This window comes from Pithys albifrons, chromosome 23 (genome assembly GCF_047495875.1).
Source record: "Pithys albifrons albifrons isolate INPA30051 chromosome 23, PitAlb_v1, whole genome shotgun sequence".
NCBI lineage: Eukaryota > Metazoa > Chordata > Aves > Passeriformes > Thamnophilidae > Pithys > Pithys albifrons.
In genome coordinates this window covers 6,368,869-6,394,153 of record NC_092480.1, presented here as the reverse complement: position 1 = coordinate 6,394,153, position 25,285 = coordinate 6,368,869, and the positions used below count along the sequence as shown (strand labels likewise).

At 47.7% G+C, this 25,285-nt stretch overlaps 1 protein-coding gene across 1 annotated transcript in view; it reads left to right on the top strand.

The window, feature by feature from the left end:
• Window positions 1–14,608: 14,608 nt before the first annotated feature.
• FLI1 (Fli-1 proto-oncogene, ETS transcription factor) overlaps window positions 14,609–25,285 on the top strand; it is a 119,622-nt gene continuing 108,945 nt past the window's right edge. The window contains exons 1-2 of the mRNA XM_071576191.1: window positions 14,609–15,108; window positions 16,970–17,051. Of these exons, the coding sequence (XP_071432292.1) occupies window positions 17,013–17,051 (39 nt within the window). The 5' untranslated portion in view covers window positions 14,609–15,108; window positions 16,970–17,012. The remainder of the gene's footprint in view (window positions 15,109–16,969; window positions 17,052–25,285) is intronic.

The following is a 25,285-nucleotide window of genomic DNA, read 5'->3' as shown; positions in this document are numbered from 1 at the left end:
TGTCTGTTGCACCGGGACCTTCCCTAAACTTCCTTCATCAATCTCCATCAATCCTCCCTTTCATGGGCCTTGATTTGGTCTCCTAAACAGCTCCTTCCTCTTTTTCCTCCCCTCTCTCTCTGCCCCCAACACACACATGCACGTTTCCTTTTCCTTAAGCAAACAATTTTCAGATTTAAAAGTGAACTCTCGGTGCAGGCTGGAAAAAGACAATGTGGCCTGGCTCCTTATCTCCTGCTATCTGCTGCTGCTTGTTCTCACAACAGCCTGGGAGCCCAGATTGGCTTTACAGGAGATTTCAAGTGTTTATGAGCCACAGGAGGGAGAGAGAGGAAGGGAAATCTGGTAGGGGAGATAAGTCCAGGAAATAGGGCAAGTGAGTGAAGCAGAATCAACAAGTTGAAGGAGCAACCGGACACCTCTGAAGAGCCAAGGATGTGACTCAGTGTCACGACTCCAGTTCTTAGAGGGGATTCACCCCTCATGGTCCAGGGGGAGGTCGTGCTTGTGATGGAAAAGGGAAACATCTTGATCTCTTTACAGGCTGGGAGTATTTTCCAGTTAGGAGCCCGAATTTAAGCTCCCCAATCCTTAGGCAGGCTCCTAAAATAAACTGCTTGGTTTCCAAGGGTTGTGGAGCACATGGAGGCTCCAACAGCAGCTCTCGGGTCACTCGGTCACACCGAGGGGTTTATAATGTGCTGTGTGAATGTAGAAGCTCTCTGGGGCCCTGAGCATCATCTGCTCTTTGTTCATGTGCCACCCAGAGCAACGTGGCTCAGGACCAAGAGGATGAGGTAGTAGCTGTTCACGTGGGCACTGGGATATTTTTGTAAGCACTGGGATATTTTTATAATCACCTTTTATCCCCATGTGCACGAGGGTTTTGATGGTAACTGGAAAAGCATGTAGGCCTCATCTGTAAGGGATTTTAAGGACAAAAATATCTGGGCTTGTTGTAGCTGAGAACAGTAATTCACCTTGTTCCAGGCAGCTCAAAAGCTGTCTCTGAGCAAGGCTGTGGGATGAAAAGGTGAGGTTGGATGCTCTTCCTCTGGAAGAGCAGCTGGATGAAGTTTTCATGCTCTGATGGTTGTTTCCAAGCAGGAAAATTTTGCAAACCACCTTCTTTAAGGCAGATGGTCTGGTTTTACCTTAAAATCTGTAATTTATGACATACTTTTCATATCTCAGCTACTGAGTATAAAGAGAGCCTTATGGAGACCAGAGTGACATTGATTTCCAACAGCCACCAGCTGCAGAACCCTGGACCACCCCATGTTCTGTGCTGATTTAGTGCTGGTTTTGCTGATTTACTAACTGAGCTAAGAATAATCTCATTTGGTTGGTTGATAGGGAGTTTTTCTCATGTGCTGCTCCAGCCTTTCATTTAGAGTCACCTTTTCTGTGGTTAACTTGCTCCAACATCTTCAGTTTTGCTCTCCTTGTTATCACAGTCCTGACACACATCCAGCTGCAGGTTTGAGCTCCAACATCCCTGGATTTATGTGCTCAGGCCACTGGGGATAACCAATGCTGCAGGCAGTGCCCCTGCTCCAGGCACCTCTAGAATCATAGAATAGAATCATAGAATGGATTGGGTTGGAAAAGACCTCCGAGATCATCAAGTCCAATTCTTGGTCCCTTTACCAGATCATGGCACTCAGTGCCACGGCCAAGCTCAGCTGAAAAACCTCCAGGGATGGGGAATCCACCCCCTCTCTGGGCAGCCCATTCCAATCCCTGAGCACTCTCTCTGCAAAGAATTTCTTTCTGCTCTCCAACTTCAATTTCCCCTGGCAGAGCTTGAGCCCATCGTGCCCCCTTGTCCTATTGCTGAGTGCCTGGGAGAAGAGACCAACCCCCACCTGGCCAGAACTTCCCTTCAGGGAGTTCCAGACAGTGCTGAGGTCACCTCTGAGCCTCCTCTTCTCCAGGCTGAACACCCCCAGCTCCCTCAGCCTCTCCCCACAGCACTTGTGCTCCAGTCCCTTCTCCAGCCTCGTTGCTCTTCTCACTTGGGTTGGAAGAGACCTCAGATTATAAAACCCAACCCTTGATCCAACCCCACTGTGATCACTCTGGCACTCAGTGCCCTGGGCTGGTAATCACAGTGGGGTTGGATCAAGACCTGGTGGATTCTCCATCCCTGGAGGTGTTTAAGAGGACACTCAGTGCCACATCCAGTCCCTTCTCCAGCCTCGTTGCTTTTCTCTGGACTTGCTCCAGCACAAATATTTGCCATTTCCCTCCAGCAAGCCTGGATGGATTGTTTGCCATTTCCATCCAACCACAAGAACAGCCCCAAAGTGGACACTCTCTGAACATTTAACCCACACAACTGCTGCATTTTGGAGTCTTTGTGTGTTCCTCTAAGTCAGTGTATGCTATAAAGAAACATTCAGCCACAGGTTAAAACACTCTGCACAGCCCTCTAGGCAGAAAGTCGACAAGTTAACCTGTTTTTAAACATTTGTGGATGCATCTGGACTTGATATCACATCCTCCCACTCACTCCCTCTTGATCCCCTTCCATTACCCCTCCTTCCCCACTCACTCAAGCTCCATCTGTCCCCAGGAAACTACTGCAAGTACTTAATAAATTTATAATCAGTGGCCAACTGTCCCACAGATCTTCACTTAGGACAGACCATCCCCAAATAGGTCTTATTTATAAAGCAGATTTGTAGTCACACCTGGAGGTAACTGACTGCCTTGTTCCTTCCTAGGACCAAGGCTTGGCTTGGGAACCAGCCCATGGAATTTTTTTAATCCCTGTCTGAGTGTGTCCATGGAATGCTTTGGGTTGGAGGGACCTAAAGATCCTTTCATTCCACTCCCTGCCATGGGCAAGGGGGTCAGGATATTCCTCAAGTGCTTTCCATCATTGGCAAAAAGGAAACCAAACCTTCCCTCCTCCTTCACACAGATTCCTCTTCCACCCACACACCTTTCCCCTTGAATCCACTTCAAATCCCAGTTTCATCCCCACATTTGGGATGATCCACATTTCTGTTGTCTGAGGGCAGGAGTTGGATCAAGATGAGCTCTGAAGTCCCTTCCAACCCAAACAGTTCTAGGATTCTCTAAAACCTTCCTTACTCCCATCTCCTTTCCTTGCATAGGGAACAATTCCTTCTTGGCCCAGCCAACAACTTGGGCCCATAAACCCCAAATCAAACCTGACCTCAGGCTTTTTGTTGTCTCTATTCCATGGGGATGTCCTGGAGGCAGAGAACAAGGATGTGCCCTGACTTGGAGAAATTTCATGACACAGCAGATGCTCCCAGTGAGCACTTCACAGTATTAACCACAGAGACTTCCCAAATCCTTTCTCCTGCCCATGTGGGAGTAGTTATTGTCCATGAAGCACCTTTCCATGGAGAGGCTGCTCTGAGAGGGCACTGCAATGCCTGAGCTGGCAGTGACAGTGAGTAGACAAGGCCCAGGATGGAAGAGCCCTTCAAGGCAAAGCCCTTTGTGGAAAGGGCTGTAAAACACCATTTTATTGTGCTGTTCTAAATTTCCTCTTTGTTTTATGGGTCACCTAATTCGAAGAGAAACCTTCTCAGTGGAGTAGTGGAATGGGAAACGTTTCCATGTCCAAACACTTGGAATCACATCAAGCTCCTGTTTTAGCCATTTATTTCTCTTAATTTCACCTTGGGGCTGGGTGTTGTTTTTAATCCTTTCCCTTCACTCAGCTGTTTATGTGGCTTTGGGTGGAGCTGCCTCTCTTGTCACTCTCTTCCCTCCTGCTCAGCTGCTGTACCATCCATGGAGGATCAAATACAAAGTGAGGTGTTTTCAAGGAATTCACCTCTGGAAAGAAATAATGAACGTGTTTCCTTTGTTGGTTGGTTTTCTGTGTTCAGAGCCCCATTAGAGCTCCAGAAGTGTCCTCAGGGGCTGCCTGGTGTCACCTAAGGAGCAGCTCCTCCAGGAGATCAAATCCAGGGAGGCTCTAGAGGACCATCAGGACAAAACTTTAGGGTTTTGCTTATTAAAAAACAAAAAGAAATAAACAATTCCAGAGCAAGCAGACGCAGAGGGGACACAGTTGGAGCTGGGCTATACCAGGCAGTTGTGCCAGGCAAGGACATCCTTGAGTTTTATATCAAAAAAGAAAAATACTTTGATCTTCTAGAAGAGTGACTTCATACAAAATTCACTAAAAAACAAAGCAACAGCAAATCTTGAGGTGGAGTTGGAGTCACAGCTGCTTCTCTTAAGAGGCAACACTCTGCCAGAAGAAGGGGAGCATTTTAATTGCTTTTACTTGTTTTCTTCTATATTTCTAGTCAGCATCAGTTGGGCAGGCAAGTGGAAGGGAAAGGGAGAGGTGGAAGCTCTTACAGGGTGGTAAATATTGGTTTTGTTTAGTCAAAAGGGCACAGGAGACACATAGGGGGGAAAAGGGCATGGGAGAGGAATCCTGGTTTTAAGGAAGGGGGAAAGGGGAGCAAGACAGAGAGATTTGGGAGGAAGGTGCTGAGTGACCCCTTCAGGGCTCCTTTCTCTGTCCCCTCACTCCACCAAGGGCAGCAAGGTCCCCTCAGCACAGACCTTTGTCCCCTCAGGGGCACCAGGGTCCCCTCAGCACAGACCTTTCACCCCTCAGGGGCACCAGGGTCCCCTCAGCACAGACCTTTCACCCCTCAGGGGCACCAGGGTCCCCTCAGCACAGACCTTTGTCCCTCCAAGGGCAGTGGGGTCCTCTCAGTGCAGAGCCCTGTCCCCTCAGGGGTTGTCCCCACTGCCAGTGTCCCCCCTTCAGCCCTCCAAATCTTGATGACCCCTCTGGGGACATGAAGGACAGGAGACCCCAGACACAGCCAGGGATGAGATGTTCACTTCAGGCATCTCTGCTGGGAAGGGCCCCTCAGCATGACCCACCTTCTTTGGGGACCTCAGCATGACCCATCCTTGTTTGGGGACCTCAGCATGACCCATCCTTGTTTGGGGACCTCAGCATGACCCATCATCCTTCTGGGGACCTCAGCATAACCCATCCTTGTTTGGGGACCTCAGCATGACCCATCCTTGTTTGGGGACCTCAGCATGACCCATCATCATTCTGAGACCTCAGCAGGACTGCCCCAGCTACAGGGGCCAGTACCAGTTTATCACTTATGTGGGTATGACCCAAACTGTGCATTCTACACCCTCTGTATCACTTCTGATGGACTGTCAATAATGGCTTGTTGGCAGCAGCTGCCAGGGCACACCAGGCACCTCAGGGTGTTAAAGAACCCTGTGAGACAGGGGAGTGTTTCTGTCTTCACACCAATGATTCAGCTGTGATAACTCCCCTCTGGGGGGCATCAGCACCTTCACACCCACCGGAGGGGTCACCTCTGCCAACAGACCATAATAGGCATCTGCAATGACCTTGACCATCAAAGTTTCCAAAAATATCCCATGCCTCTCACACTTAAATCACCCACTGTGGAACTCCCCACCCTGGGGCAGGTACTGGGCATTCCCACCTGAACCTGAGCAGACACAGTGTTGGGGGGTGGGGACTTCTGGTCCCAGAACTTCAGCAGGACTGCACTGCCACTCTGGACCAGGCTGTGACCATCATCCTCACCCACAGGTTTTCCTTTCCTTTCACTCTGCACTCAGGGGGCCCACCTGGCACCCAGCACAAGGACTGACAAACACCATCCTGCTCATGTGCCAGGGTGCTGGGCTGTACATCTGGTTTTGTGGGTTAAAATGAGTTTTATTCTGTATCATTGTATTTACTGTAATCCTTTTAGTAAATTGTAACTCTGACTTGTAACCTCTCTTGAGTTGGGTCCATTTCTCCTGCCAGTTTACCTTTAAACCAGTGCAGTGACCCATCCTCATTCTGGGACCTTGATGTGACCCACCTCGTTTGGGAACCTCAACATGACCCACCATCATTTGGGGACCTCAACATGACCCACCATCGTTTGAGAACCTCAACATGACCCACCATCATTTGGGGACCTCAACATGACCTCAACATGACCCACCATCATTTGGGAACCTCAACATGACCCACCATCATTTGACAACCTCAACATGACCCACCATCATTTGGGGACCTCAAAATGACCTCAACATGACCCATCCTCATTTGACAACCTCAACATGACCCATCCTCATTTGACAACCTCAACATGACCCACCATCATTTGAGAATCTCAACATGACCCACCATCATTTGGGGACCTCAACATGACCTCAACATGACCCACCATCATTTGAAAACCTCAACATGACCCATCCTCATTTGACAACCTCAACATGACCCACCATCGTTTGAGAACCTCAACATGACCCACCATCATTTGACAACCTCAACATGATGCATCCTTGTCTGGGGACCTCTGGGGACCTCAGCATGACCTATTGTCACTTGGGGCCATGGAGGTGTGGCAGCACTGTCCCCAGGGGCTGTGGCCACTCAGGTAAACCTCTGCATGTGCCACTGCAAGGTGGGCCATGGCCTTGTCACTAGATGAACACTAAGGGGGCTGAACACCAAAAGCCTGGGAATAAAGGTATCCCCAGGGCCATGTCTCCAGCCCTAAGGACCCAGGAGAGCAGAGGCTCCATGCTGGGGAGAACTGGGTGTGAGATGGGCATATGTGGTGTGAAGGGTTTGAGATGAATCCTCTCCTGCCTCTGCCACTAAGGGATTAGATTCTTCTGTCACAGGGAATCCACCTCTTCCACTCAGGAATCAGATCCCTCTGCCAAAGGGATTCCTGTCCCACCTCTTCCAGTCAGGAATCAGATCCCTCTGCCACAGGGATTCCTGTCCCACCTCTTCCACTCAGGAATCAGATCCCTCTGCCACAGGGATTCCTGTCCCACCTCTTCCACTCAGGAATCAGATCCCTCTGCCACAGGGATTCCTGTCCCACCTCTTCCACTCAGGAATCAGATCCGTCTGCCACAGGGATTCCACCTCTTCCACTCAGGAATCAGATCCCTGTGCCCAAGGGATTCCTGTCCCACCTCTTCCCCTCGGGAATCAGATGCCTCTGCCACAGGGATTCCTGTCCCACCTCTTCCACTCAGGAATCAGATCCCTCTGCCACAGGGATTCCTGTCCCACCTTTTCCACTCAGGAATCAGATCCCTCTGCCACAGGGATTCCACCTCTTCCACTCAGGAATCAGATCCCTCTGCCACAGGGATTCCACCTCTTCCCCTCGGGAATCAGATCCCTGTGCCCCAGGGATTCCTGTCCCACCTCTTCCACTCAGGAATCAGATCCGTCTGCCACAGGGATTCCTGTTCCACCTTTTCCACTCAGGAATCAGATCCCTCTGCCACAGGGATTCCTGTCCCACCTTTTCCACTCAGGAATCAGATCCCTCTGCCCAAGGGATTCCACCTTTCCCACTCAGAAATCAGATCCCTGTGCCCAAGGAATTCCTGTCCCACCTCTTTCCCTAAGGAATCAGATCCGTCTGCCACAGGGATTCCACCTCTTCCACTCGGGAATCACATCCCTCTGCCACAGGGAATCCCGTCCCACCTCTTTCCCTAAGGAATCAGCTCCCTCTGCCCAAGGGATTCCACCTTTTCCACTCAGGAATCAGATCCCTGTGCCCCAGGGATTCCTGTCCCACCTCTGCCCACCACGCTGTTGTGGACTCTACCACCCCATCCTCAGAATTCCCTCCCAGCCTGTGTGTCAGTGAAACCTTCTTTGGGCCAGGAAGGGTCATTAGAACCCTTCTGTTCTGCCTGGTGTAACCTGCAGGAGGATGTGCTAAAGCCTGGCTAAAATCTGAAGGGGAACAACCCACATGGCTTGAGGATCAAACCAGTCACCAACCCAAACTGGTTTAACAGGAGCTCCATGACATCCCACAGACAGTAAATCATTCTATCTGGACTCCAGCAAGGCCTTTGACACTGTCTCCCATAATATACTCCTGGCAAAGCTGGTAGCCCATGGCCTGGACAGGTGTACCCACTCCTGGATTAAGAGCTGGCTGGAGGGCCCAGAGAGTGCTGGTGAATGGAGCTGCATCCAGCTGGTCACCAGTGGTGTCCCCAGGGGTCTGTGTTGGGTCCAGTCCTGTTTAACATCTTTATTGATGATTTAGATGAGGGGATTGAGTCCATCAGCAGCAAATTTGCTGATGACACCAAGTTGGGAAGGAGTGTCGACCTGCTGGAGGGCAGGAGGGCTCTGCAGAGGGATCTGGACAGGCTGGAGGGCAGGAGGGCTCTGCAGAGGGATCTGGACAGGCTGGAGGGCAGGAGGGCTCTGCAGAGGGACCTGGATAGGCTGGAGGGCAGGAGGGCTCTGCAGAGGGATCTGGACAGGCTGGAGGGCAGGAGGGCTCTGCAGAGGGACCTGGACAGGCTGGAGGGCAGGAGGGCTCTGCAGAGGGACCCGGATAGACTTGAGAGATGGGCTGATTCCAATGGGATGAAGTTCAACAAGGCCAAGTGCAGGTCCTGCCCTTTGGTCACAACAACCCCCTGCAGCAGCTCAGGGTGGGCACAGAGTGGCTGGAGAGGGACAGGGGGAAAGGGACCTGGGGGTTGGATTGACAGGAGGCTGAACATGAGCAGAGTGTGCCCAGGTGTGCCCAGGTGTGCCCAGGTGTGCCCTGGTGGCCAAGAAGGCCAATGGGATCCTGGCCTGGATCAAAACTAGCGTGGCCAGCAGGCCCAGGGCAGTGACCCTTCCCCTGGACTCAGCACTGGGGAGGCCACACCTTGAGTGTTGTGTTCAGTTCTGGGCCCCTCAGTTCAGGAAAGAGATTGAGGGGCTGGAGCGGGGCCAGAGAAGAGCAACGAGGCTGGAGAAGGGACTGGAGCACAAGTGCTGTGGGGAGAGGCTGAGGGAGCTGGGGGTGTTCAGGCTGGAGAAGAGGAGGCTCAGAGGTGACCTCAGCACTGTCTGGAACTCCCTGAAGGGAAGTTGTGGCCAGGTGGGGGTTGGTCTCTTCTCCCAGGCACTCAGCAATAGGACAAGGGGGCACGATGGGCTCAAGCTCTGCCAGGGGAAATTGAAGTTGGAGAGCAGAAAGAAATTCTTTGCAGAGAGAGTGCTCAGGGATTGGAATGGGCTGCCCAGAGAGGGGGTGGATTCCCCATCCCTGGAGGTTTTTCAGCTGAGCTTGGCCGTGGCACTGAGTGCCATGATCTGGTAAAGGGACCAAGGGTTGGACTTGATGATCTTGGAGGTCTTTTCTAACCCAACCCATTCTGTGATTCTGTGATTCTATTCCCTCCAGTGTTTATGAACAGGGGGAGTGCAAACTCCTGTGTTCTGTAAATGATTTGGTCTCTAATACCAACACCAAACCCAGGCTTTTTCTGACTTCACAATAAACTCTGGTCAAAATAAATACTCCAAACATGTCCTCAAGTCCAGAGTGTTCAGCAAAAGCCAAAGGTTCTCATTCCCATTAAGCAGAATGGGAACAAGGGAATTTAAATTCCTTCCCACATGAACCTTCACCTGACATTCCTTTTTCAAGAATAATAAAGAACATAATAATTACCCCAGTTCTTTATTTTCCTATCCCTTCATTTTATCTCTGTAACTAAAGTTTCCCTTTTGTTGTGATAATGATTTTATCAATTATTTATGATTATTTATTTGAATACACCAATCACATTCATCACTAATATCAGCCCAGGGTGAAACATATTCTATTTCAAAGGTGTTTTTTCATGGTAGAGAGTGATTTAGAAAAGCTGAAATGTCTTTCCCAAAACTATTTCTAGTGGGTTTGCTGATTTTCAGTGGAATTTATCAAAGTGCTTTTACTTGGATTGATTAGTGGAAATGAAACAGGAGATCTTCACTGAAAAGGGTCTTGGTCAGCTCTGAATTAAACCTTTTTGTGATGGTAGTTTATTACAGAAATTATTTTTCATTATAAAATTCTAAATTTGCCCTTTTTATTGATTGAAAATGAAAATGAATTTTAACAGGGAGGATTTTCCCGTAAGATTAATATTTTAATTTCAGGACTGTGGCTAATGATAACTAAATTTAACTACCATTTAGAGTTCCAGCCATGCACAAGTATCTTTTTATCAGATGTTGCTTCAAGACAGCACATGGAAAACCCAGAATGTGCAGCCACAGAGGGGTCCTTGTCTCATCCAAAACCTCCCCAGCAGCACAGCAGATGAAAAATCAGCTGGATGTGTCCCCATAGCAGTTCTGTGGTGTGTCCACTCTGCTTTCCAGAGGGGGAATTTAGGAGGCTCTTTTCATTCCACTCCTTGGATGACTCTGTGAGACCTTTGGAGCACCCAAAGCACGTTCGCAGCCAGTCCCTGAGGGGCAGCAGGTCAAGGGAAAGGTGTTGAAGTTCATCATCTCTGTGAGGTTTTGCCTCATGGTCACTGATGGATCTTCAAACGTTCTCCCTCCTCAACACCCAAATTTGGGTATTTTGGTGGCTGATTTCACCCAGGCAGAGTCACCACCCCTGGTTTTTGGAGCTCGCCTTGACCAGGCTCCAAAGTGCCTGAAGGGAAGTTCTGGCCAGGTGGGGGTTGGTCTCTTCTCCCAGGCACTCAGCAATAGGACAAGGGGGCACGATGGGCTCAAGCTCTGCCAGGGGAAATTGAAGTTGGAGAGCAGAAAGAAATTCTTTGCAGAGAGAGTGCTCAGGGATTGGAATGGGCTGCCCAGAGAGGGGGTGGTGAGGTTGGACGTGGCACTGAGTGAGAATCCACCACATCTTTATCCAACCTCGTCTTGATCCAACCATGTCTTGATCCAACCACATCTTGATCCAACCCCACTGTGATCACTGTGGAACTCTGTGCCATGGGCCGGTGACCACAGTGGGGTTGGATCAAGGGTTGGATTGATGATCTCAGAGGTCTCTTCCAACCCATCACAGCTGAGTCTGTGATCCCTTCAGCACAGCTTTCTGTCCTGTTTTCCCTGGCTGTTGGACACACAGGCCACTGAAGCACCTTCAGAGGGCACTACCTGGGCTCCTCTGCAGTGCTGAGGTGCAAATGAGGGTGTGGATGTCTCCAGAACTCTGCATGTGACAGGCCTTGCTTGGCCACCCCCTGAGTGAAGGGAAGTTGTGGCCAGCTGGGGGTTGGTCTCTTCTCTCAGGCACTCAGCAATAGGACAAGGGGGCACGATGGGCTCAAGCTCTGCCAGGGGAAACTGAAGTTGGAGAGCAGAAAGAAATTCTTTGCAGAGAGAGTGCTCAGGGATTGGAATGGGCTGCCCAGAGAGGGGGTGGATTCCCCATCCCTGGAGGTTTTTCAGCTGAGCTTGGCCGTGGCACTGAGTGCCATGATCTGGTAAAGGGACTGGAGTTGGACCAAGGGTTGGACTTGATGATCTTGGAGGTCTTTTCCAACCCAATCCATTCTATGGATGTGGCACTGAGTGAGAATCCACCATGTCTTGATCCAACCCTACTGTGATCACCAGCCCAGGGCACTCTGTGCCCTGGGCTGGTGATCACAGTGGGGTTGGATCAAGGGTTGGACTTGATGATCTCGGAGGGCTTTTCCAACCCAATCCATTCCATGATTCTAAATTCGGGACCAAACCCCTGAGAGCAGCAGGGGGAAAACAAGTTGTTGTCATTATTTTCCCATAGCACGTGGGAAAGGTGATGGCCACTTAACCCCCCCCACATTTTCCTCCCAGGAAAGGGAAACAAGCCCAGAAGTGTGTGTGGTTCCACTTCAAGAACTGGAACTCCTTTTGACTTCACATTCTTTCCCTTTATTCCTAATTAACATGTTGAAGAATTTTAAAATGTAATAAACATTATTTCTAAACAACCAGAAAGTCGAGCTTGCTTCTTTCTGGTTTGATGTAAACATTTATAGCACAGCTCCATCCTTAAACAGTTAATCTTATAGTGACCTATTAAAATAAAATGAATTGTGTTATAATTCATCCTAAAGCAACCTCAGGGTTAGTGTATCAGGTAACTCCTGCCTTTGCAGCCCTCGTGACGTTTTTAATCAAGTTCAGCTGTAATTGCTGGAGCATTCACATGCCTCTTTTAATACTCTGCCTACATTTGGGACTCATATGAGTCTGTTTTCTCTTAACGTATCTAATAAATAGAAAACATGAAAAGGGCGCATTTCGCAGGACTCGGAGCTTTTCCACCGTTTCATTTCTTCTAGGAATTGTCTGACAGGCTCATGGTACTGCAGCACTTGTCGGGTCTCCCCCCGCACCCTCGACCCAAACCCTTTGTGGCTTTTAAGTCCCTGTTTGTGTTGCTCGCACCCCGTTAAAGGGACGCGGGCACGGGCGGGAGCGGCTGCCCCGGGAGCGCCGGGAGGGATTTCCTTGGCAAAATCAGCGCCGGTGATGGATGTTGAAATGTTGCTTATGTACAAAGTCACCTACTCTTTGGTGAGGCAAACTGGAAATGTCGTGTCTGCCTCCGAGGTATTTGGATAAACAAAACCCCCGCGACTTTCCCTGCTCACGAGAGCTGGAGAGGTGATGCTTTTTTTTTCTCCTCCCCTTGCTCTCCGATGCTACAGCTGGTTCCAATTTGCCAGCAATTTTCTTTTGGGCTAGTAAAGCTCCCAAGATGACTGCAACTGGCCACATGGGTTTCTCGGCTCCACTGGGGGTTTGATTACAAGGGGCAGCAAAAAGGCAGCTCAGGATTCAGGGCAGGCATTTCCCCTGAACTTGGGAGTGCTTTACATCGCGGCTTTTTGTTAACGCCAGACTTTAAAGTTTATTTCATTGCAAGTTGGGACTCTGCTCGGGGGTCCCTGTCAGAGCCAGGCTGAGGTTTGGTTGGAAAATAAAGGAAAATAACAGGAAAAACGCACTGGGGAGCGATGCAAGCGCCTGTTACCTGCCCCGCAACGAAAACAGGGGGAAGAGGCGTTTGTTAACACAATAATAAAGCCCTCGGGGTTCCTCTGCAGCGCCTTGTTTTGTGTAATTCACACGTGGAAACGTGAGAAAAGAATGAAGGATGACTTTGAAACGTGAGCCGGTTCGGTCACAAGCCGGCAGGGCTGTGAGAGCGCAGGAGGAATTGTTCCCATCCCTGCAGAATAATGAGATTAAAGCTTGGAAAGAGCGTTTTTAACCCCGTGTACGCGTCTTTTTAAAAAGCCATTTAAAAATGACAACTCTGGGTTTGGTTTTGGGGTTCCCCCCCCCTCCCACGGGTCCCTTTCTACTCTACTTTTTCCCCTATTTATTCCCCCGATTCTCCTCTCCTATGGATGTCACGAGTCCCTCCTGTCGCTTTGCTTTTTCCTGCCATCCAAAGGGAACCTCTCCCTAAAATCCCTGGAGCTTGGAAAGAGCCTTTTTAACCCCCTGAACGCGATTTAAAAAAAGACATTACAAAATGACAACGCTGCGTTTGGTTTTGGGTTCCCCCCGCTCCCACGGGCCCCTTTCTATTCTATTTTCCCCCCTATTTCCTTACTCTCCTATTTGTTCCCCCGATTCCCCTTCTCTCCTACGGATGTCACGAGTCCCTCCTGTCGCTTTGCTTTTCCCTGCCATCCAAAGGGAACATCTCCCTAAAATCCCTGGCGCTTGGAAAGAGCCTTTTTAACCCCCTGAACGCGATTTAAAAAAAGACATTAAAAAATGACAACGTTGCGTTTGGTTTTGGGGTCCCCCCCCTCCCACGGGTCCCTTTCTATTCTATTTTTCCCCCTATTTCCTTACTCTCCTATTTGTTCCCCCGATTCCCCTTCTCTCCTATGGATGTCACGAGTCCCTCCTGTCGCTTTGCTTTTCCCTGCCATCCAAAGGGAACCTCTCCCTAAAATCCCTGGCGCTTTATCTCGCTCAGGAAACCGTTTCTCCTGCCACAAACAACAACAATTATAATAATAACGAGGAATCCGAAGAATTTCTATATTAAAAAGTGGCTCTGGCGAGGTCCCTGCTCGCTGGGTACAGGTCTGAGTGTGTTTTCCTTGGAAATTGGGAGGAATTCTAAACGCCTCGTGGAGCAGAGAGTAAATTGTGAGCCGGGCTCCAGGCACGGCTCCCAAGTTGCCCTTTCACCCCTTCACTTTATATGTTCCTCTTATTAAGGAGAAAAATGTTTCAATATGTTGGAATTTGGGGCAAAGCCGGCAAGGAGAGAAAGAGAATAGAGAATGGAAGGACATTTTCCAAATAGTTTTGGTAACCCCTCGGAGGGTTACATTTAAAATTGATGTTGTACTAAAATCCCTGGAAGTTTCTTGCCCAAAATATTATCTGCGAGCCTTTCTGAGAGGACAAAGCGCACCAGAAAACGTGAGGAAAAAAACACAGCCCCGAACTGAAGATGTGTTTTCCTTCGCTCCTTGAACACGTTACTATTTGATGGGCTCTTATTAAATAGCTAAAATATCTGGAGGGATAAACGCAGGGAAAAACGCGGAGTTCTTGATGCAAAGGAATCCTCTGGAGCTGATTCCAGCTCGTTTTCCCAGCCGGGTCCATCTGCAGCTCTGTCCCGGCTTCAGGGGGAAATGGGTTAACTGGTTCCAAGGTAAGAGGCAGGGGGAAAAGCTCCCAGTAAGGAACGATGATTTAAAAACGGATATTTGAAACTTCCTTATTTAAAAGGGGGGGATTTAAAGTAGCACTTGAGCTCCACTCAGCGTCTCTTTTCGGCTTCACTCCTCAGCAATATTTTTTTAAGAAAGTTGTGAATTTTTTTCTCTTTTTTTTCTTTTTCTTTTTTTTTTTTCCCCTTCTCTTCTGTGTGTTCTTTTTAAAGTCTCTCATAACACCAGGAGGGCTCATTGGGCGAAGATATCCCGGAGCCGCGATTAATCTGAGGGAACAGCTGGAATATTGATAAGGGGGGAAAACGGAAATCAAATGAAAAGTAGAGGGCATAGAAGGGAGGGAAAGGAAAGCACGTCCTGGAGCTGCGAGCAGCACAGAAGCCCCCTGAGGAAATGCCTGGTTGATGCAGCCTGTCTGGATGGGCTGGGAATTTTAACTTCAGCGCTGCTCCGGATCCAACAAGTTTAAATCTCTCTCTCCTCCTTGCAGCGGCAAGGGTAGTAATCCACAGCTGGTGGGGAGCTTTATTTTTGGTCTCAACCTGGATCTTTACAAACTGCCCTGCCACTGGTTGAGGGGAAAGGGTATAAAAGGTGAGTCATTTAAATCCTGGTAATAAGAATAAGCAAGAGGCGATTCTAAAAGTACTTTGAGAGGCCCTTTTTTCTAGTGCGACTGACGCTGGCAGGGCGAGACGATTGATAAATAATCCACTGCAGACCTCTGAAAACTGGCTCCAAAATATGCAGATGTATTTATTTATGTGCACAGGCGTAATTAGAAGAGGGAGGTAATGGGGGGTAGGGGGGGGCGCTAATTGGGGGAGCGCTAATTAGGGGTAAAGAGGGGAACGGGGGAAACCAACGTGGGAATCCTTGACCCCAGAAAATTTACTGGCGAAGCAAAATTACCTTGTCCCTCCGCTCTGTCCACCCCCACCCCGCGCTGCAAGTTCAGAAGCAAAAGAAACTGGAATGTGTTAGGAGGGAGGACGACAGGAAAAAAAAGAATTGTACTTATCAGAAACACATTGTCCAGTTCAGAGCCGGCTGCCCTCCTGTGCCAGCTGGCCGAGCAATAAATGCTTTAAAAATCAATAAAAGGGGGTTACGTGCAGATAGAGAACTTTTATTTTCCAGTTGTTGGGCTGTGGGGTTTTTTTTTTCTTGTTTTTTGTGTTCTTTAGGTCAGCAGATGTTCGGGTGGCTCCGGGGGCGCGGAGTGTGCCCGGGCTTTGGGGGGGACACACTCGGGGGCCTGGGCCGGGCTGGGTCATTAACCAGCTCCGTGATTAATTAACCGCCGGGGTCTGGCTTGGATTAGCCCCGGACAAACTGGGCTAACTGCGCAGTCAGGACCCCACAGCTTTTCCTGGAGAGCTTGCAGAGAAACCCCCAGGAGTGTCGGCCACTCCTGCTGCATCTTTCTAATCCTGGAGCATCATCTGTCTGTAGGAAATTCCGGCTAAATTCCTAATTTTTCCCTTCCCACCCCTGGAAAAGGGGACAGAGCCCTTGGGAGCCGCGTGTATGTGTGTGAATGTCCTCGCGCTGCTTAATGATGCACTAATTACACTCAGCTAATCGCTTTCTGGCGCTCCCCAAAAGGAATAGAGACCCGAAGGAATAAAAGATCAGCCGTCAGAGATGTTGTGGCTGTTTCCCCACACTCCGTTACATTTTCCACGATCGTTGTTAATCTCTGCAGCGATGACTTGGGGTGGGAGGTAAAAAACTCTGCTCATCAGGAGATCATCAAGTCTTAGAAGTACAGAAAAACAGATGTAGTGCCTCGATCCAAGCCCGAGATAAAGCTGGAGCAGGACCCGAACCAGAAGGGCTGAGATTGACAACCCTGAGTGGGTTTTCTTTTCACATTTGCAACGGTGGCTCCGTTCGCTATTTTTAAAAATTTATTATTTAATTATTGTCGGTGAGAAAGGTTCTTTAAATCAATGGAGGCCGGCAGGTTAATGGCTCGGGATGGTTTCAATGAGCCACCAAAGGCAACCGCCCTTCATTTAGCCCAGTGAAACCCTTGGGTACGAGTCAATAGGGTTAACTAGTCTCGACATGAAAACATGAGTATTTCAGCTGGCTTTTAATTGTTGGCTAAGAAATTCAGTTAATCAAATGTCAAACGTTTCCCTCCGCTCTGGTCAAAAGCGAAGAAGGCTCTTTTCCTGAGGATGAGGGGAAATTCCACCAAACTGTCATTAAAAAGTGGAAATAAACCCCTGCTTTGTGCACTCCTGATAATATTTGAGTTTTACTGTTCTGGATGTGGGTTTGTGTCCTTTAAAAGTTACACTTAAATGCTTGATAATTTCTTTGTAAATTTTATTACTAATATTATTATTCGTGTATATATACATGAATTTATTACCATGTTTTGTTTCTCTACTTTTCCACACATATATATAACTTCATTTTTTAAAAAAAAAATCTATTTCAGGTCAAACTCGGGACCTTTAAATAAATCTAGTAAAGCAGTAAGGATGTTTCAGACTGTACCAGACACCTCGTCTTACGTCAAGGTAAGACATGACAGCATCTTTAAACAGGTAATGTCAAAAATTACAATCCTCCGAAATTCACTGTCATTGCATCAGCTGAAAATCTTGGTTACATCTCAGTGTTTCCTTCATTTCCTTCCGATTCTCTGCTTTCCCAGACACTCTCTGGTCCCGAACCAGAGCTACATTTCACTCACCTCCCTCCGTTTCTCTGCTCTGCCAACTCCCCAGTCCAATATTCAAGATGATGCGTCAGGTTGTGTGTCCCTTGAAAGGTGCATTTCAAAATGGATTTAGAGGGGGAAATGTCGAGTGAGTTAAACCAAAACATCTCTTGGAGTTACTGAAGAAATGGATTGTCACACCAGGCAATGCTGTGTAATACTGGGATTTCCTTCCTGGTGGTCCTGGTGGTTTTCCTTGAGTCCTTTCACACAATTTAATAAGCAAATTAACTTCAGTTGGTTTGTTTTAATTGATATTAGTAGATCTTGCACTCTAAATGGTTGTTGGTATACACACATATATTTATTTATCTATTTATTTATTTATTTAATTTTTATTTATATATTTATATATTTATATATTTATATATATATTTATATATTTTATATATTTATATATATTTTATATATATTTATATATTTATATATATTTATATATATATATTTATATTTATTTTTATATATGTGTGTATAAATATATAAAGATATAGATCTAGAAATATATAAATTTAAACATTTAATAAATGAATAAATAAATTATATATACACACACATACACATATATATAAAAATTTATATATATTTATATATATTTATATAGATATATTTTTACATATGTGTGTATAAATATATAAACATATAGACCTATAAATATATAAATTTAAACATTAAAGAAATAAATGAATAAATAAATTATATATACACACACACATATATATATAAATTTATATATATTTAGATATATTTATATATACTTTTATAGATGTGTGTATAAATATATAAATATATAGATCTATAAATATATAAATTTAAACATTAAAGAAATAAATGAATAAATAATTTACACACACACACACACACACACACATATATATATATATATATATATATATATATATATATAAAAATGGATCTCAGAATGTATTTTGATGTGCCACTTCTGCCTCTTTCTTTCCCTGAAGATTAAAACAAACCCCAAGGAAGGGTTGGCACAGCCTTGTCCCTTTATAACTCAATCGAGCACTATATTATATTTGACATCATAGAGGGGTTTTTTTTTCACAACAGTTCCCAAGAATGTAAATAAACCCAGGCTGGGACATCTGGGTTACACGTTTGAGGCAAACCCTGCATGCAGCAGCACTTAGGGAAAATCTAAAACACAAGCCTCCTCTCTCCCTGAAGAAACACAGAAGGGTGTTAACTAGAGCTGGGTGGATAATTTGTAATGAATAATTTATTACAGGAATTTGGTCTCTCTTTTTCCCCCCCTCCCTCAGTCAGTGATCCCTCAGCTGGGATTTTCCTGTACATACACGTCGTTGGGAATGATCCCCTGATTCCTGGGTGTAATCCCTGGGTTAGGGCTCACTTTGGGCAGCTTGTCAGGAGTGTTGGGAGCATTGCAAGCTTGGGGGTTTATTCCCACACTGGGTGAACTTGTGCTGCTGTCTGGACCAGGTTTCTAGAACAAATCCAACCAGGAATGGTCAGGATTCCCCACTGGGCTGATATCACTCCCAGCTCAGTGTTCCAGGGCATGCTGGTGATTTAATTTTGCTCATTAAGTTCATACTCCTTTGGATCAGATTCTGCAACAGTAGAAACTCTGTGACAAACAAATGAAATTCAAGTCTACTTGAACAGGGAGGGAATTTCCCTTCCTGAAATAAAGCTGTTGCCCAGCCCGTGCCTGGCTTTAGCAGGAATTCCCTTTGGAGTTGCTGGATGTGGCAGTGATCTGAGACGTGCTCTGTTTACAATGAAGAGATGAAGGCCCTGTGACATCCTATAGTCTGGGATCGTTGCCTCTGGTGGGAGGCAGATCCAGCTGCTGCTCCAGCCAGTAGCAAAACCCCCTTTGAATGAAGTGGAACCAAAATCCAGGCCTAAATAATTCAACATTCCAGCAGGACTGAGGGAGTCTCTCCATAGCTGTGTTGGGACAGCCTTCTCTTTAAGGACAATCCTGCAGGCAGAGGGGTTGGACAAAGCCCTCTTGGCATTGGTGTGTCCTTGATCCACCAGGAAGAGCTCCTCAGGCAGGACTTACCCAGCGTGTCAGGGATGAGGGAGATGGGTGATGCTGAACTCTGCCTTTTACTACAATTCTTCATCTTCAGCTGGCACGATTTTGAGTGAGGATTTTGTCTCTGGTATTTTGTCTGTAAAGCTTCTTTCACTTCAGTGTCATCAAGGAAATGGTTTGTTCCTGTGCTTGAAAAATTCAACAGGGTGTTCATAGAAGTCTGATCCCAAAGCACCTGAACACAAAGGATGTGTCTCCCATTGTCTCCTCAAATTTTGGTTGGGCAGTTCAGCACCAGTGGTACAAGATGTACTTGGGGAGCTCATTCAGCACAGTGAGGCTCCTCATAAAAGTGGGAATGGGATTAAATTCAGGGAAGTCAAACCTGAAACACACAGGTTGGGTCACTCTCTGGCCCCTCTGAGCTTGGGGGGCAGTTTCCACTGACTCAGGTGCGTTCAGAGCCAACAGTGCCTGGTTTGTTTGGAGAGGAGTTGGGATTGACTGATGTTCTAGGCAGAGAGCTGGGAACATGGCTAGGGATCCAAGCCCTGGTGGAGTGGGCTTGGTGTTCCTAAGAAAGACATTTCAACTCCCCATTCCTCCATTCCTCCATCTTTAACTACTGTGTAAGAACGAGGTGCTGTTCAGACTTTTCTTTCCTGCTTCCCCACACTGATGTTTTAGGACTTCCCAAGCTGTGGTGAGCAAGAAGTTTGAAAAGCAGAAGGTTGAATCCCAATTCTTCTCTCTTCCCAGATGATAATGATGATGATGATGATTATTTTTTTACATGTCATTCCTTCCTCAGAAAAACTTACTTCCTTGTCCTTTGGGAGGGAGAAGTGTTTTATTTATTACTTTTGTGGGATGCAAACATTACCCCCACCAGAAAAAGCAAGATTTGGTTTGATATCTTCTACAAATTCTCTTCAACAAATGCAAAGTAACTTTAGGTTTGTTCTGTGCCTAGAAAAATGCCCTGTCTCTGTATGTTGTACCTGAGAGGGGAGTTGCCACAGGGTGTTCCACAGGAGCTCCCAGGAGGAACAAATTCACTGTCACACCCTGGAGGTACCAAACAGCCTCTGGCCACCTCCAGCCGAAGGTGTGACCTTCAGGTCACGCTGTTCTTGCCATGGCTTGGAGGGGTGAGGTGAGGAAACTGGAGGGGGCAGAGGAGGATTTCATTTTTAAAATGGTTTGTTGGAACAAGGATGGTGTTTTAACCAGTGGAGTCACAGTGGTTGAGTTCAGCTTCTCGGTGTTGTAACCCTGGTTTGCATCACAGCCCCATTGGATGCACCTCGAGCCCTGATAACAGACCCCACACAATGTCCTGGCAGGACTGCCCAGCCTGGTCTCTCACACACACTCCTTGTCTGGGCCTTAACTCAGTGCAGGGCTGGGAATTCATAAAAATAAAAATTAATTTTGATACTTACTGGCTTATTCTACATCACTGTTTAAGTATTTATATCCCTCTACCATTAGGGACTTCCTGATCTGCAAGTACTTAATAATTTACAGTGTATCAGAGGGTGCTAATCTCATCTAAACACCAGCGTTTGACTTTAGAGAATGAAACATGTAATGTAATTGGGAAATTAAATTTTAAAAGAAGACAGCACTGGAATCCTGACCGTAGGGATATGGAAAGAATTAGGGCTATAAGCGAAGCAACGTGACCCCTGAATGCTGATGTTTTAATTGTTACCATTGCCACGAGCTACTCGGGGCCACAGCACACTCTGCCCCCCTCCGGCACCGCCAGTTCGTGGTTAGAGATGTGTGGAGAGGCGGCTCAGGAATAATTGGGGGGCTGCATTATTCACCCCCTTGGGCAACATCCAAACGCTGATCTGCCCTTCTATCGCACACTCAGCGCTTCTGCTTTTGCTTCCCCTGCTTGGAAAGGCAGCCACTGCCCGGCCCTGCCCTGCCCTGCCCTGCCCTGCCCTGCCCGAGGCAACCCGGGGCGAACCTTCCGGGGCCGGGGAGAACCTCCCCTCCTGCTCCTGGAGCTCCCTCCTTCTCCTGGAGCCCCTTCCTCTGGAGCGTCTCCTCCAGGTGGCCGTGCCAGCTTCAGGAAAACCTCGCCAGGTGAAGTCCCTTGGCCTGAGCAGAAGGCAAAGGAGAGCGCGGTGATGCTCCCGGTATCCCGACTTTTCCCTTCCTTCCCTCTGCCACGCCTGGAGATGACATTCCAGGCGGTCGTGCTGCCCTTTATGAGCTTCTGCGGAACGTGGTGTCCAGCCCAGAGCTTGGAAGGGGCACGAGGATGGATTTTCCACTGGGAAGGACCCTCTGTGCAGGCGCGGGATTCTCGCTGTAAAAATGGGTTTAATGCGGCCATAACGTTTGTGGGACCGTACAAAGAACCATATTCATGGAGGCAAAATATGCTGCGTGGCTGGAAACAATATTGCGTTTGTTCTTGCTCTCGCTCCGCCTGGAAAGTTTACAGAAGCCCGAAAGAGAGAGGGGGGTTAATTCTGTTTTAAGGACAAAACAGTGAGGTTTTCTTTGGAGCGGGCAAGGCGGAGGGCGCTGCCAAAGCCCGGCACGGACACTCCTCCCTCCCGCTGAACAGGAGCACGGGCTGCTCGGGGACAGGTGGCGAGGAAGGGACATCCTGGGGTTTTGGTTTGCAGCCTGAGGAACCGAGCGAGGGGAAGGCGCTGCCGGTGGAGGGACCTGCGCGGGGTCCGCCCGCAGGTGCTCAGGGATGCGCGGGTGGAGCAGGCGGAAAACCCGCCCCGCGCTCCGGGAATAGCGGAGAACGTGGCAGGAAAGGGAAAAGCAAAGCCTTCAGGGACTGGTTTTTCGGGTAGTGGTGTTCCTATTGAGAGCATCCTCTGGAGTTTTATCCTTTTCTGCCTCTTTTTTTTCCTTATTTTTTTTCTTTCCCACACCCCATCCCTCCATCCCTGGCGTCCCGCAGGATTTCGGTTCCTCCCACCTGGGCTCGGGAGGGCCGGTCCAGACACCTCCAGAGAAGGTGGGAGAAGCAGTAACTTTGTCGGCAGAAGCTCCTGTGAACTTCTGCGTCATTCTCACACCTCGTAGTGATTAATTACGTATATACCCAATCGTTCTCTTTTTGACGCTCATTTCTTGGGGCAGAAACGTCAGACTTTAGCAAGTCGTTGGACTAATGCCTTGTCACAACTTGGCGCTTAAGGATTTAGTTCTTGTTTGCACCTACCTCTCTATTTTACAGAGAAAAATCCCTTTCCACTTCGCGGTGTCCTGACTTTTTCCCGTGCTCAGCCCCAGAGCTGGGTGGGAAAGGGCTGTTGTTGTTCCTTTCCCGCTTTACCTTCAAGACATGGTTTGAATTTAGGTCGAGAAGACGGGAGAAAAGTTGTTTCTCTCCTGGAAATGTGGCATGTTGGAGGTTTCTAAAATAAACCAGACCCTCGGGCACAAGGGACAAGTTTTTCCAGTGACCCTCGTCTTCAGACAGCAGCAACCAACCCCCTCCTCAGCTCTGCGACCCCCTCATGCTCCACTCCTTCACAATTTACAGATAAACGCCCCCCTCCAATATGCTGGATCCGGGGAATTTTGTATTCCAGCCTTTCCTGTGCTCCGTGCTTAGAAGGAGAGGAGGTGCAGAGAGAAAAGGGAGCAAAAAGAGAAGAAAAAAGAGAGTAAATGCTAAGGGGGAGAAAAATGCTTTAAATCTTTCCTGTAAATCTCCAAATATATGAAGTCTGAGGAACAAATTCAAAGCAGGCACGGACGCCTGAAGAGACGTTAGAGAGAAATATTCTGTTCCATTCAAGCGCATCAAGGGTCTCGCTGAAGTCTTGTTTGGCTAAGGTCAGACGAGACTGGGTTCTCCAATAAAAATAAATCTCAAATTAATTATGGCCTCAAGCGAGGGGCCAGACGTTTGGAGCTCGTGCACTGCAGTCTGTTTTTTTGGCCTTCAGTATTTTTGTTTTTTGTGCCTTAGCTTCGCAATAATTGCGGGATGGGGGAGGAACGGAGGGCGGGGGTGGTTTTATGGGGACATGGAGCTCAAATAAAAGCGGCCAGGACACTGCTCGCCCCGCTCTCCGCCTAATTGCGATGCAGCTTCAAAGCTACTGCATCTTCTCCACACCACTTTTAAGACTTTATCCTTTACTTAGGACCGATTAGAAGGGAATAACTTTCCCGCTTCAAGTTCCCAAATCTCCTGGGCTGTTCCTGTAGGTAGGAAGGACCCGACCCTTCAGTTGTGGGGCTGCAACACTCCGCTGATTCCTTTTTATTGGTGCAGCTGAAAAGCAGAGGTTTGCCCAATTAGTGGCGTTTAGAATTGGGATTCGTTTCTGGGGGATCAAATCCCAGGGCTGCAGTTTGTTGCTTGTAAGAACGTGGGTTTAAAAAACAAACACAACACGTTGCGTTTTTCATTCTGCAATGGAGTCGGTGCCAGAGGAAAGTCAGACCCGGAGATTCCAAACGTTCGCGGAGGCTGGTGGAGATTTCCCCTCTAGTGAAGTCTGGAGTAAGAGCAACCCTGGCCTTCTGCAAGTACAGAATGATGGGAAACATCGGGAAACGTGTGTTTATACAGAATAGAATGTAGAGGAATATATATACGTACACATAATATCGCTAGCACGAGGTATAATATGTATATATATATATATATATAAAATACATAGTACGAGGTACGTGTATAGAGAAAGCTGGTTAAAACAAAGAGGACACTTTGTCTCAGTTAGTGGAAAATGAGCCACTTTCTAGAGACAAAGGCAGGGCGTGACTGCTGAATTTTTGGGGGCTCCTCTCCCCCTGTCACCACGTGAGTTCACAGCGACAGTCCCAGGCTGGGGTTAAGGAGAGCTCAGCTGATGCTGTTGGGGTCAGATGGGGTGATAGAACCCGAATTCTCTCTCTCATCCTCCGAAAATCATATTTTTAACCTGCAGAAGAGGCTCGGGAAGGTTTCCATGATGTTTATTTCTATGGAATAACTAGACGGTTTTAATTACTGAGTGATGCTCGCTAATCCCGTGGGAATTCCAGACAGAAAGTCCACATCTTTAGTGTTCTGCAGTCCCGCGAAGTTCTGTAGTTCCCAGCGCGGAACTTCACCGAGGGATTAACTCCTTTGGTACTGCCCGTGAAACAGCGATGGGCCCAATCCCTGCAGTGTGTCCTCATTCCTTTCCATCGGGCCACCTCAAACCGGCGTTGTCACCTTCTCCGTGTGAGGCTCCAGCCGCTGTAACCCAACAGCAAAGGCGAGGAGAGGAGGTGCGGACATGCCAAGAGCTTGAGATCAATATTGGACTAATTAAAAGCGTGGCTCGAGAATTTCAGTTCATTCATAAGCGCAGTGAAAGAAAAAAAAATAATAATAATAATAATAATAACTGAGGAGTAACTGATTTCTACCAGCCTGTCCCAATGCAAGCATTTGAAATCTCCCGTGGTTGCCAAGATCAAATGGTTTTCCAGATGTCTGGTGGTAACCACATTAAACAGATCATAATTCCTTTGCTGTGTGTACATGTGCATCCAAACGTCAAGCAACAGATTAAAAGTTGCTCACATTGCTCAGCCCCGTGCGCGGCTTTCCCTGGCTGTCTTTGCTCCCTCCTCACTTAAATACAGTTCAATATCCAGTTAAATAACAGTTAAACACCCAAAGTCAGCGCACAATCACCTACCTAGGGTGATTCAGAGCTTGGCGCACGGAGGTTACGAATATTCCAGCCTGTTTCAAAAAGTTTGAGATAATTTCAGGGCTGGGCTTTTTTTTTTGAGGGGGGAGAAGAGATGAAGCAAAGCTTCTATTTTTACAGTTTTTGGGAAGAAAATAATAGATTGTTCGGCTTGTCTGTTACAGTATTTAACAACTTCGCTCATTATTTTGTCTCTTGGATTTTCGCAAACGTTGTGGCAGACCAAACCCAAGAGATAAAGCCCGGAACATCCCTGACAGACCCGAGCTAACAAGTGACCCGACCAGGCTCCGTTTCGAGTCATCCCCAGAC